Below are 14,116 nucleotides of genomic sequence, written 5' to 3'. Positions count from 1 at the left end.
TTTTCACTAGTAAAAATTTAACGTTTAACAGCAAAAAAAGGGGCTAATTAAGGTTTGCACGAGGTTGATAATAGGGTTGACGTATTGAGGTTTTACAATAAAAAGCTAATGATAACGATAGGAAATTGTGACATGATAAGTAATTGGTTAATGTATGTAATAAATTTCTACTTTCATTTGAAATGTGGAACGGATTTTTTACCAGGGTACTTTTATTGTTTGGAATAAAGCAATTGAGATTTAAGCTTAGATTTTAAAATAGATAAATCAAGACACACACAAGTACATTTAAGTATGCGCTTGTATTAAAAAAAAAAGATGAAGAAAAAGAGTATGGAGGAAATAAAGTAAATGAATAAATAAAAATTTTAACACAACATAATAAGAAAAAGATAAAAGGTACTGGTGATATATTTTAGTACTTTGAATTTAAATGATATGAAGAAAGTCTCTTGGTTTTTAATTTCTTAAATATATGTTTATATATATATGTAATATTTGCAAATATGAAAAGAAATAAATGGTTTTTTTTGACTCTTAGAAAATATAAAGGGTAATCAAAATACCAACAGTGGAGAATACAAGTGGTAGTACCCCCAAGTTTTGGTTCCATGAGAGACTTGGCCTACCTCTTTGATCATTTAAAAAGAAGAATAACGATATTAGGAATTTTGTGATGTGGAAAATCATTGGATCAATTTCTACATATGGTAAATCATATCGAATAAAATTAATATAGTATGCTATGAATGATGGTATGACAAAGGAAAATAGTAACCAAATACCCATGTCGTACGAGATCTCATTAAAATTGGAAATATCTCTCTTTGAATAAGTATCTAGCAATGAGTATAATTCGATTGAGTAGAATATAGTTTCAATAGTATAAATAGTGGATAGATAATCCTGTACGTTTTCATTACATTTCTTTACTTTCAAAGTAATATCTGACATATAATCTTGGAAATTGAATTTAAAAGACTTATTAACTTGTTTGCTGCCGGTATCAGGAATCAGCTCAGTACCTTCTTGTAATTCATAACCATCTTCATTAGGATCATTATCAAACCTTAAGGAGTTGAAATTTGTCTTGGATTTATTAAAAGAATAGAAATTACTTGATGTATTGTCTAACGCTTCATCTAATTCATCTGTATTTTCGATTCTTGTCCTTTCATCTTCATCCTTGAGATTCACATGAGAATTTTCGTGTGCCAAATTATGTACAACTTGTTCTGATTCTTCAGCAGCAAAATCTTCATCTGGAAATTCATCCTCATCTTCAAGTTTTTCTACCTTAGCATCATAGTCTTGCGAGGATTTAAAATTATTGCTAATTTCATTATTTTCAAGGTTATATGTTTCACCATGTGAAGTATTCCTACTTTTACGTTTAGAAAAATAAGTTTGTAATTCTGGATATTCATCCTCAATATTTAATGTGTCACCAACCTCATCTAACCGATTTTCAATGATTTCAATCAAATCATCTTTCTTATTAGAATTTGAAAGACCATCTGCTATTTCCAACTTCTCTGCTAAATCTAATAGCTCAAATTTTTTCCAACGTTTTAAAGGAGAGGATGAGCTCATTTTTTTTTCTTTTTAGTTTTGTTTAATATCGTAAGGGTATGTATATTAAGGGTGTTTGAGGATATTTATTTTGAAGACTGAAAAAAAAATTAAAATTTTTTTGGTTATATGTTGTAACTATTAATAACTTTCTTTTTTCTTTTTTCCTTTTTGTACGATTTTAAAATTAACCTTTTAAATATTTCCAGTTATGAAATGTATATATATAAGTATTTTTTTTTTAGTAGAAATAGTCGAAGTAATTTGTTTTCTTGAATTTTTTAATCGACCGGGGGTTTCTTATCTAAAGAAATATTTCAACCATACAATAAACCAAATTTAGTATAAGTAAAATAATTAAAACAATTTTTATACTATTTTGAATAAGTAATTATTTGTATAATAATCTAATATATTACTCAACATTTTGAAATATTCTTCTCAAAATATAGTAATTAATTTCATTTTCGTTTTTTTCAATTTACTGCCGTTTTCCCTTAAGCGTATTTAACAAAAACAAAGGGATAGAAACGAAAAGAGTAGAAATGTTAGTGGTTGGCCCTGTTTCCTCTTTGGGTCAAAACAAAAACAAACTATTTGAAAATAAAAAAAAAAACATAGGAGAAAAATTAGGCACATGACCGTACCATATCACGTGTATATCGATAGAAATTCCTAATCTAGTTGCTTTATCTTATACTACTTGATCTGTGGATGTGATAATTCAATCATTCCATGCCAGAGACACTACCTGAAATATCAGCTATTCGATTCTGGGATATTCAACCTCAAATATATCTACAAACTTGTGCATCTTTTCATCAGTCAATTTCCATTCTTGCATTTGTTGAGGTGTGATCCGATGAGCCAAACTACTATCTTTTAACATATTATCTCTGTTTTTCAAAGATTCATGCCATTTGGCTACTCTATATTTGACTCGTTCCAATAGTATGTCGTTATACCATTCTTTATTTAAACCTTCGATTTCCAAATAATATTTGGAAAGTAAATTATTTAATATTTTTAAAGAAGTTTCATTGATGATGTTGTCAGAGTCCTTAATACCTTGATTAATAACTATTTTAAGGGTTTTACAGGAGGTCTGGTAATCTAAATTCAATTGTAATAAAATGGTGTATGCCATTGTTCTTACTGATACTCCCTCATCGATAGATTGTTTCATATTACCAACTTTTAAAACGTTTACAAATGTTTTATTGACTTTTAATAATGGAAGAAGCCATTGACCCAATACCACATGGATATCACTGTATGAAACTGCTGAAATGAGTTGCTCTATAGTGGTAAGACCTATTTGAATATTATCCAATGTAACTTCAGGCTGTTCTAACTGTTGTTTAATGAATTTTAATACTGCAAATTTATGTTCCATTAAGGAATCTTTATCCATATTCTGTATTAGTTCTAATGGAATATCAGTAGTGGATTCAATTTGCTTTAAAGTGGGGATCATTTCTTCACTTCTTTCTAATTCATTTAAAAGATTAACGTTCAACGTAGAATTCTGGAGAATTCCTTCAAATTCAAATAATTTACATAATTCTTGATTCGATTTTATGAAGTATGGATTTAATTCAGAATTATCAATATGTTGAAGAATTTCAACAATTAATTTCAAAATATTACATAATATCGGATAATTATATTCTAAGGAGATCGAAATATTTGCATCTTCAATATTATCTTCAAATAACATTTCACCTTCATCACTTTCTTCCATTTCAAGATCATCTAGATATATTTGTTGATCAGCATCTTCTTCTTCATTTGTATTACTTAAATTTCTATTCGATGGTGCAGAGTCAAATGACAGAATAGTAGATTCTACTTCCATTTGTAATTTTTTGACAACCTCTAAAAATATTCGATAAAGAGTTATAAGCAAATTTCCAATACATTTGGAACTTAACTTCTTTGTTTGCCAATTAACTGCTTTCTTAGCATCTTCCTTACTAGCATCTTTTGTTAACTCTTTGACTTCTTGAGTATCATCTTTTGTATTTTGGTCAGTTTCATTAAACACATCAATAGCAAAATAAGGTGATAAATTATTGGTAATACTTAAAAGTGGTAAAATATCATCAAATAATATTTGACTATCATCTAATATGCAATTTAAACCTTCGATAATTTTAGAATTAAACATTTCTTCAACAAAATCTGAAAATTTATACCATATTTCAGTACTGACCATCAACTGATTAATTGATAATTTATGGAAACATAATGATAAAGTATGACTGGCTGAATGACTAATAGTTTCGATGAGTAATTCCTTTTCATGGTTTTGTAAGTTATCTTTTTTATTGGTTAATTCAATAACACCTTCTAATACATCTGCTGATATCTTATGGTTCTTACGACTATACGATATCGTTATCAATGAGGTCAAGATTTCCCAGTCATTCCACATCCTATTTAAATTTGTACTGTTGGATTCATCTCTTTGAATATATCCTAGGAATAAACCGACTAAATCTTTCCCTAAATATGGAAAATGACTACAAGTTCTTGTAACTTTTAAAACGCTACATAGAGACTGTAATAGAGCAAAATTTTGTGAGTTTTTGAAAAATATTTGCAGTAATGGTCTAACAATAATTGAATCATACCAACTATTGTCCCTCCTGTTACCAATTGATTTACCATTTGAAGCAATGCATTTAGAGATTACTTTTGGAAATACTTCTGTAGTAACTAAATCTAAAATTTGTATATTAGTTTCTTTCTCAAGAATTGGAAATAATAGGTTTTCTACAAGAGTCTTTAATTCAGTAGAATTATCGTCAATTGGAAAACCTTCCCTTAAAATCATGTATTTGATATCTGCATCATCAGTATTGTAATATTTGGTAATAGCTTCGTCAATTCTCATTTTATTTTTTGCAGATTTTAGAATATTGTTAATCTAGTAGCTAAATAGAATTTAATATATTTTATTACAAGCTGAAGTGCTTTAATTACCCTATAGATTTTTCAGTATTTTCTTTTACCTTTAAACGTAAATTTTGTAAACAGCAGATTTTGAAAGATTTAGATTTTCAATATTTAGTGGGAAAACACCGCTTAAACGTCTCGGGAATGCTCGGAATAATTGCGGGGCAGATCGGAATACATTTTTTTCAAGGAATGAAAGGACACTAATGGAAATAATAAGTATAGTACTTGCAACCAAATAGTAAATTGTGAGTTTGAACGTTTTATTTTTTTTCTCTAATTTCATCACAAATGCTATTTTAAATACAAGATACCAAATATCCCTAAATAGGACAACTAAGGAATAATTTAAATATCTTAACTACCTGGATGTAAATACTAGACTCTTGGAATTCTATTCAGACTATTTAGAATATTGAATTCATAATAAAAAGTCTCGTTGTTATTTAAATTCTATACTTTTTGTAATAAAAATGTGAAAGTTTATTCAATTTTAATAACTACTAAAAGAAAGGAAGCCGACAAACGTAGTATCAGAACAATAGGCCATTACTAAAAATTAAAAAAAAAAAACAATGGAAGATTTGGAATCAATTTTTACCCAGTATTGAGTAGAATACAAGTTTTAACCATTCTCAAAAATCAACTTATATAATTCCTCAACGTTGAAAAAAATGTTAATTAAAATTAATAAATTCGATTTTTCATTGAAAATTGTTCATAAAGTTTATGCAATATATAAATATGGGAATCATTATAAAGTTATATAAGCTAAATAGTGCTAGGGTAATTTACATGGATAAAAGTTTCATAAATTCAATTCGATAAATTAATCAAATTAATAGTTGAACGTTTATAATATGGACATTTATTTTTTGGTAAAAATACCTTTAAAAGTACTACCAATGGAGGTGGAGCGTTGTCGATTAACAACAGCACTAATAGAAGATCGCTGGTACTGATGCATCTGATTATTGGGTTGCTCTGCAAAATCCGAAGGTTGCTGTGAGTTAGAACTCATGCCATAATGGCTATTACCTTTAAAGCCCGGATTTGGGGGAGCTAAACTAGTTAATGGTACAGGAACTGGAGCAGAAGATAGTGAAACAGTTGTACCCATTGAAACAACAGGAAAAAATCCATTATTATTAGTAGTATTATTGCTGTTCGAATTATTCGAATTATTAGTGCTATTCATAAATCCATTATTTGAATTATCATTAGAATGATTAATGGAACTATTGTTATTGTTGGTAGTTGATGTTCTCGATAAATCTACTAGAGAGACAGACGAGCTATTATTACTCTTATTGAGAGCTGTTAAATTTGGTCGGCTTGAACTAGTGGAGATAAAAGATCCAGATCTATGATGTATCAACTGAGGCCTTTCCAACTGAGTTGAATTCATTCCCGGAAGGCTTTCATCAGAGGGATACGCAGGTGGTAAATCATTTGCAACTTCATCGTTAGTAAGTGCAATGTCATATGAAGGTACCCTACTTAATGTATTTATTTCCCATTCATCACGTCTTCTCTTGGGAGAAAAAGAAAGAGGAGGTTGAGATGCTGCAGAATTGGCTCTAGAGCTTCTTGTCTTAATACCATTGCTATTATAAATATGCCCACTTAAATTTAATTCAGATATTCCGTTTGGCAAATCATGCGATGATTGATTTTTAAATTGTTCAATTATTATACCTGGAGTACTTGGTATGGATGCATCTTGAACGTCTGTATTACTTAGCATGCTCAATCTATTAAAATCAATCGGAACAGCACTGTTCAATGTATCTAGAGTGGTATCTTGAATGAAGCTTGTCCTATTTGGTGATGATATGCCGGAAATATCACCATCTGCTAAGTTTGATTTACTACCACATAATCTATCATGTGTATGACTTTCATAATTTGGTGGAGCTAATAAATCTGCCATTTTGGGCATACTTGTAGAATTCGATAGAACAGCCAATTCTACGTTTGAAGCAGATCTTGCAAAAAGAAGTTCACTCCTGTCTGGTCTATCAATATTTGGATCTAAAAATGTCGGAGTCATACTTGATATATTATTATTCTGTAAATTTGTAAAAGAATTTGATGCTGGGAAATATCCAAGACTCGAACTACTTGTGTTTCTATTAACATCTCTTGAATTTAGAGAATCAGATCTTGGATTACTATAATTTCTTGTTTCATTATCATTCTTAACAGTCAACGCTACAAAGGGAGAAATATATAATTGAACAGGTAAATTGGCTCTTAATTCTGAAAGATGACCATCTGGATTTACCAAAGAAATTACAAACTTTAATTTGTGACGAACTTTAATATTTTTCAAGATTGTACAATCCTGTGTACATATTGATAAATCATTTGGTAATTTCAACAAAGCTTCAATTTCCCAACTTTCTTGAAATGGGTCAATATCTTCATTTTTCAATTTTTCTTTAACACCATTTTCTTCATCTAAAATTTCTTTCATATGACCTAAAGGATCTCTAATTTTCATTTTTAAAACTGTCCTTTCTTCATTATTAACAGAACCAAAAGATCCTCTATATTGAACATGTTCAATTAGTGTAACTTTAATGGGACCTAATCTTAATCTTTTTAAAATAGGAACTAATTTAATTGTAATGGGCGTTGAAGAACCAATAGCGATGGATCTTGCCGGGATGGAGATAGAATATTCTACTTTATCAGGCCATGAATTCTCTACACAAACAGTTTCAGATAATTCAACACTATCTGGTGCCATTGTTCTAACGACTCGGAATTGTTTTTTACAAGTTAAATCTGAATAACCTTTTGATCTTTCAATCGTAGCTTGCATTGTGTAAGCAACGGATGCATTCGGTAAACCCTCTACAGTTTCTGGCAAAGTACCTGGTAAGATGACACTAAATGGGAATTCATAATTTCCTCTTACTAATGTACGATAATTTGATTGAGATGTGCCCAAGAATGAACCTATCGAATTTGAAGATGCTGTCGACAAAGCACGCTTTCTTCTTTGAGCATCATCATTTGGTAAAATTCCATCTAGGGAAAGAGAGTTATTGTTATTCCCACAATTATTGTTTGAGTTATAAGTATCAAGAGTGGCATTATTATTCTTGAAATTATCATAAAGATTATCCAAATAAGTTTCAAAATTGAAATTATCCCAACTATGATCGAATACACGTTTTTCATACTTATTGTATCTCGGCTGGTCTTTATTTTTAGAGACTAAGATATTCAATAGAACTTTCCCATGCAACCTTAGATTCATACTTTTAATTTGAATAGGTTCTAAAACAGACAAAACCACAGTTCCTGTCAAGAGAGCTGATGAAGCTCTATGAGGAGGACCTTTTAAAAGAATAACATTATGATCAGCACTTTTTATTCGAATATCAAATAAACATGGGCCTTTACTTTTTGATGATTTTGTGCCAATGAACATTTTATTTTATATATTATCCACTAATGAATATGCCTGAAATATATAAGGAGGAGAGGACGGATCTTGAAAAAAGTATGAACTATTGTAGAGGAATGTAGAAAAAATTTGAAGGAGTTGTAATGAAATCAAAAACAAAAAAAAGAATAACAAAATGAATTAACAATTAAAATGCAAATTAACAAGTGAGCAGAATATAACCAATAAAGGATATTGAATTACTTTTTACTGGATTGATATGGAAATGAAAGAATTAGAAAGGGATATAAATTTTCAAACTAAAGCAACACCAACAAACACAATTAAAATGCCAAACTAAAACAATTTAAAAAATCAAAAATGTAACGATTAAAACAAAAAAACAATAAAATAAATTAAAATAGTTGATCTGCTAGAATAGGAGTAACGATCGGGTATACGTTTTTAATAAAGATAAAATATAATTTAAAAAAAAATTCCAGAAGAAATTACTTCTTATAATTACCAGTACTAACTTGGTTGAATATTCTTGTGGCCTACAAATCTATGACAGGATTCAGTTTTTTGGAATCCAATATAACATAAATATATATAGAATGATAAAATATAGTTTAGGTCCAAAAAAGCAAAACGAGGAATTACAAATTCAGTAATAACAGAGCAGTTTGATAAGATAGGATACTGGTATTTAAATACAACTATTATATAATTCTTGCCAATATCTCATTAATTTTAGAATTCTTTCATTCTATAAAAAGGGTCCTAAAACAATTCATGCTCTAAATCCCATAAATTATCTGTTCACGGTTGTGAGATTTATTTCGTCAATTGAAAGAGCTTTCTGGTATTCAACCCAATGGGATTTTGTTCGGCCGATTTTAATTCTGAGTGCCAACACGCCGACGGTCAATGACAGACATCACATGAATGGAAATGACAGTAAAGATAAAAGAAAGCAAGACAAGAGGTATTGAAGTAGTTGTTAACTAGGGAGTTTATGATTGAAGAATTTTTTGAAATATAAATTTTTCCCAACTATCTTTGTTGTGGCTGTCTTATCAAATTTTTTGATTAACACTTCATTAATCCAATCGAATTATGACTTATTTCCAATATTAACTGCTTGAGGATTGATGGGAATCCTATGACAAGAATATTTTCTGGTATCTAATCCGCGTGTTTTTAATTTACTTCAATGGATTTTTCATCCGTGCCTATTTTTAAGGACATATTATTTATAGAAATATACAGGTTATGCCTTTATTTATTATTTTTTATTCATGACTATTAAGACTTGAGGATAACACATCTTTCCTCTGCTTCTCCTTTATTGCTGGCTCTCTGCACTTGAAAATGCGAGATTTGCTAGATTAGTTAGTAGATAATGATTTGCAACCTTAGATAATACATGGGGAGTTATTATATCTGATAGTGAAAAAAAAAAAAAAAAAAAAAAGAATTATAAAAATAGCTCATCTATATCTTTTAAATTGACACGTACCTGACTGACGATATCTCAGAAATAATTAGTATGTACTAGGTTTAGAAAATTAGTATACAATAACCTGCCATAATACAATATTCTTGAAAAATTTAATGATATTTCCACCTTCTCTTTGCTATATTAACTTCATAACATCTCCAATAATATAAGGAGTTTATTATTTCTCTTACTATTTACATTGAAATCTAATGCAGCTATCAATGTTAAAAATACTCAAAGCTAAAGGACTAAATATATGTCCAGTAATTTTGACATTTGTCTAAACTCTGTATACTAGTGGACTAACTCTGAAATAATGATTTCTTTTCAACTTAACTGTAAAGACTGATAGTTGAACTAGTGTATTCTCCTACACTCTCTGAAGTAATAATTTTTTTATAAAGAATAATTTTTTGAGTTAAATATAGGATTGATAAATGTTGACTCCACACAACCAATTTTATTTCCTTGCAATTAGAAACTTGATATATTGTCAGTTAACTAGTAAATATTCCTCAACTACTATAACTTTCCCAATGGCTATTAAGAAACATTTCGTCTGGTTAAACTTCTTTTAGTAACTATATCTATCTATATATATATATATATATAATAAAAATTAGGAATATTAGTTGACAAGAGGATAACTATTTCATAGTTTTCGAGCGTAGATAATAGATTCTCAATAGTACTATAAATAATTTGTTTATAAACTTGCCGGGAAGGGCAGGGGTAGACATAAATGGTCGTGTCTGTTGGCTAGTAGGAATTAAACAAAGATAAGTAACAAATAGGTATTCAACTAGTGGAACTTGGGTTTATACGTAACTCATATTTAATAACCTGCGGATGAGTTTAAGTCTAATAGCATCTACAACAATAGTCCTGACATATATCTAATAATTAACTTCTTCACAATGTATGAAATAAAGAATGCTAACAAATGCTATTCCCAACAGATAATACTCCAACACAGCATTATATTGCATGACTTCTTCATTTTGTGAAACCTCCCCCCCCCCCCCCACTAAGTGGGGTAACTTCTCTATTTTGCACATATATAAGGAGTTATAATACATCCCAAGCCTATCAATATCTTTTGCTTGTGTTACACTCATATAACTATTTTCTTATTTATTTCTTTTTTATTAACAACATTTACCAACAGAAAGTGTTGTAGATGGTATGGAATCTATACTCATATACAAGCTATTGACGATGAATTATACCTAAGTCTAAGCGACTGCTGGTTGCATACTTGATAATATCCTATCCATACATAATTCATACTAATCAGCAAGCATTATCCAAATTGAACAATCATACCTTTGTAAGTAAGTTTACAAACACTCTATTTAAACTGAGAAGTTGTCATCGATCTCTGAAAAGTATAAATAGAACTAGCTTCTTGGCCCCTTATCCCTAATTTATAGTTTACTTTATAAGAAGTATATAATCTAAAAAGACAAACAATCTTTCGTAAGTTTGAAAGGTTAGTAGCTTGGTGATAAGTTAAATTAACTGCCCATTAAGTTTTTACCAGTGTATTACATTGTTACTCTAAGGTGGTTAACAACAAAAACTGTTGTACTAGCCTCGGGACAATACTAATATTACTATGAGGCTTAGAGGTTACACAAACCTGAACTATACTTGAGTGATTAGAACTTAAACTAAAGTTAGAGTACCACTTGCACTAAATTAATAACTTGTTCTTTTTCTCTTAATTTATAAAATAACTACAGGATACAAATAAGTTTGGATCTAGTATGAAATACTAGACCTTTATATACTTGACTTTATAAATCTTTTGACGTTAGCATTTTATCTAGTTTCTAGACTAACCTCAAAACTAGATTGCTTATAACCTCAAAACTAGATTGCTTATAACCTCAAAATCTTCTAGAACATTCTTCTTAGCATATGTCGAGAGATTATCTACAACAAAAATGTTGTAGACGAGATTGACTTTATACTCATCTACAAGTTGCTAACTAGAAACTATACACAACATTGAGCAACTGCTAGTTGCATACCTGTGAATATCTGTTCAATGCATAATCTCTACTAGTTAGCCAGCATTACTCAAAATGTGCACTCCTACCCTTGTAAGTAAGTTTATAAACAGGCCAATTAAAGTAAAATGGAAAAGCTGGCGTTGACCTTTGAAAAGTATTTAACGGCCAGCTTTTCAGACTTAAGGCATAAATTTATAGTTCTTTTATATAGTTATTTAGTTTCAGAAGAACAACAATTATATTAGTAAGTTCAAAGGATTAACTGGTGTTAAGTTAATAAGATTCTTAAGTTAAGTTTTGGTAGTTACTATTTAAGTGTATTGTACTGCTAAGTTGGTTTACAACATACTTCAAGAAAAACAGCTTTCATGGCCAAGTTGGTAAGGCGCCACACTAGTAATGTGGAGATCATCAGTTCGACTCTGGTTGAAAGCAATTTCTTTTTTTGGAAGCTCACGTAGTGTGAGCTACGTTAGTCACGTATATAAATCAGGATCATGTGATGACGGAATGAACATGTAGATTAACAAGTGAATCATGAACATAAATTCTATTTAAGAACCAGAAAACAAAAAGGACGAAATACAAAATATGGAAGTGTATAGTGAACAAATCGGAACGTAATAATAATAATATTTAACTTACATAGGCTCAGGTATATATTTGTATAGTTTAATAAACAGTTTGTATTAGACTAGCAGTCAAAAAGATATACTACTGGGAGTAGCAAAGCTTAAAATTGTTACATGGAATTTTTTTTTGATTTACAGTCATGTGAGATATATATATTTTTGAATACGAATACTGTAATATTTTTTTTGCTTGTTCTCTATCAGTAATTATTACACCTTCTATCTTCGATAGTTACTTGTACTAATTCCTGAGTGATAACATCAATGAAGTATTTAACTTAAACGACTATATAATTTGATTAGTATGTAATGTATCTAGATAAGTAATATATAATAATATTAGTTTCCAGATTTCCAGACCATTCTTGTTGATACTTTTCGTTTCTTTCTTTTCTCTATATATCTTGGTCATAGTGAAAACTTTTCATCTTCGTGTTTATATATTCTTGTAGATCTCATCTCATCTGAATAGAAAATCATCGCGTGACTTCAAAAATCACTGCGCCACATATTAATAATGGAAATTATATTTAATATCTGACAAATACGGCTCTTACTTATCTATGCTTGAAGATTAAACATTATAATATTACTAAACTCTTGCGAGCTGGATGTTGAATGTTATCCTTTGTTTGAAAAATTGAAGTATTAATATTAGGATATTATAATATTTAAGTACGTATCTAACAAAAGCATATCATCAATTAAGTAATAGGGTATATCAATTAGTCAAAACTTTTACTTGTCGTTATTAAATTTTGGTACAAGTCGATTAAAACTGTTGAGCGTGAAATATTACATACTAAGCCATATTTGTTTTGTTTTTTTACAACCTACATTTCTTGGAATAAAAATAGAGCCCGTTTTTACATATTTCTTGTACGACCTTAGAATTGTCAGAGCTGTGGCATGATGTGTCATAATTGTGGTTTTGTGTTAATAGCTAATAAAGTATGAACTTAGTCGTAATTGTGGCCTTATACGACAACTAATAACAACTTAATATAATTAATAATCCAACATGAATTAAGCATACCTGGCCTCACTACTAAAAATACCCAAGTGGTGATATTAAGAAGGTATTAAGATGTGATAGGTTTTATTTTAATATCAGACCATTAATTCGTTGATGGTGGATCTGTCCATTTTTTGGAGTATAAATTACCACGAAAATATCCCAAACGTTTATAACTGTTCATTGTATATCCTGTATATATTATATATTCCCTTTCGAAAGAAGCAAGGAGATTTTTTATACTAATAATATAATAATTATTCAAACAGATTACTTAACTAAGAATTAAACTATGAGCAACAATATTTTGAACAGTTCGACCGCTGGTCAGTATTTAACTAGATGAGGACTGTTATGAGAACAGTTGATACCATAAAGTTCCGACATGCCGGTCGTATAAAAATATCATTTAGTACGTAATATTTTATGCGCAATAGTCATACCATAAAATTCCTTTATAACACCTAGAATCACCCAGTATGGAAGTTTATTTGTATTTATTATTTATTTAATTTTAATAAAATTTTAAAACCAAAACATTAAAAATATGTAGAAACCACTGTCAAACCAAATATACTGTGTATAGTGATATGGATATCACAATTAAGAAGGAGGAGAAGCTACGGATTTAAAAAAAATTTTAAAAAAAAGAAATATATTGGAGAGGTACTAGAATCTTTTAAATAGAAGGTTAGCAAAGAATAATTAATAGACTACTTTAGCCATATTACCATTATAATCTCTTTTGATTGTTTTTAATTTTACTGAAAAATTTTACAATAATATATGTAGAATTTTTGAAAAGATTACAATTATTTAAATAAATTATCTTAATTGTAATAGTGAAAAAAAAACAAACAAAACAAATATATTTGTATTAAAGATTTCATAAATAATGCTATTGAAACCTATCACGTGATCATACTGTGAGTACTCAAAAAAGCCCTGTAGGGGGATCGAACCCCTAACCTTGTGATTAAGAGTCACACGCGCTACCGATTGCGCCAACAAGGC

General features: G+C 29.3%; 3 protein-coding genes and 2 non-coding genes across 5 annotated transcripts; 1 reads left to right on the top strand and 4 right to left on the bottom strand.

Moving 5' to 3' along the window:
- Positions 1-537: 537 nt before the first annotated feature.
- Positions 538-1,593, bottom strand: GTT3 (Gtt3p; the record flags this gene model as incomplete). The annotated part of the gene is made up of 1 exon (XM_004178302.1): positions 538-1,593. The coding sequence occupies one exon, from the start codon at positions 1,591-1,593 to the stop codon at positions 538-540; it is 1,056 nt and encodes a 351-aa protein (XP_004178350.1).
- A 742-nt stretch (positions 1,594-2,335) lies between these two features.
- Positions 2,336-4,411, bottom strand: LAG2 (Lag2p; the record flags this gene model as incomplete). Its single annotated transcript, XM_004178301.1, has 1 exon — positions 2,336-4,411. The coding sequence occupies one exon, from the start codon at positions 4,409-4,411 to the stop codon at positions 2,336-2,338; it is 2,076 nt and encodes a 691-aa protein (XP_004178349.1).
- A 990-nt stretch (positions 4,412-5,401) lies between these two features.
- Positions 5,402-7,978, bottom strand: TBLA0A10510 (arrestin family protein; the record flags this gene model as incomplete). The annotated part of the gene is made up of 1 exon (XM_004178300.1): positions 5,402-7,978. One exon carries the CDS (start codon positions 7,976-7,978, stop codon positions 5,402-5,404), a length of 2,577 nt encoding a protein of 858 aa, XP_004178348.1.
- Positions 7,979-11,817: 3,839 nt separating this feature from the next.
- Positions 11,818-11,890, top strand: TBLA0Atrna18T. Its single transcript has one exon. It is a non-coding gene; the product is annotated as a tRNA-Thr (tRNA).
- A 2,153-nt stretch (positions 11,891-14,043) lies between these two features.
- On the bottom strand, positions 14,044-14,116 carry TBLA0Atrna22K. Its single transcript has one exon. It is a non-coding gene; the product is annotated as a tRNA-Lys (tRNA).

The sequence above is a fragment of the Henningerozyma blattae genome, chromosome 1, assembly GCF_000315915.1.
Source record: "Henningerozyma blattae CBS 6284 chromosome 1, complete genome".
Classification (NCBI taxonomy): domain Eukaryota; kingdom Fungi; phylum Ascomycota; class Saccharomycetes; order Saccharomycetales; family Saccharomycetaceae; genus Henningerozyma; species Henningerozyma blattae.
Note: the sequence above shows the minus strand (reverse complement) of the source record. Positions and strands in the feature narration are given on the sequence as shown.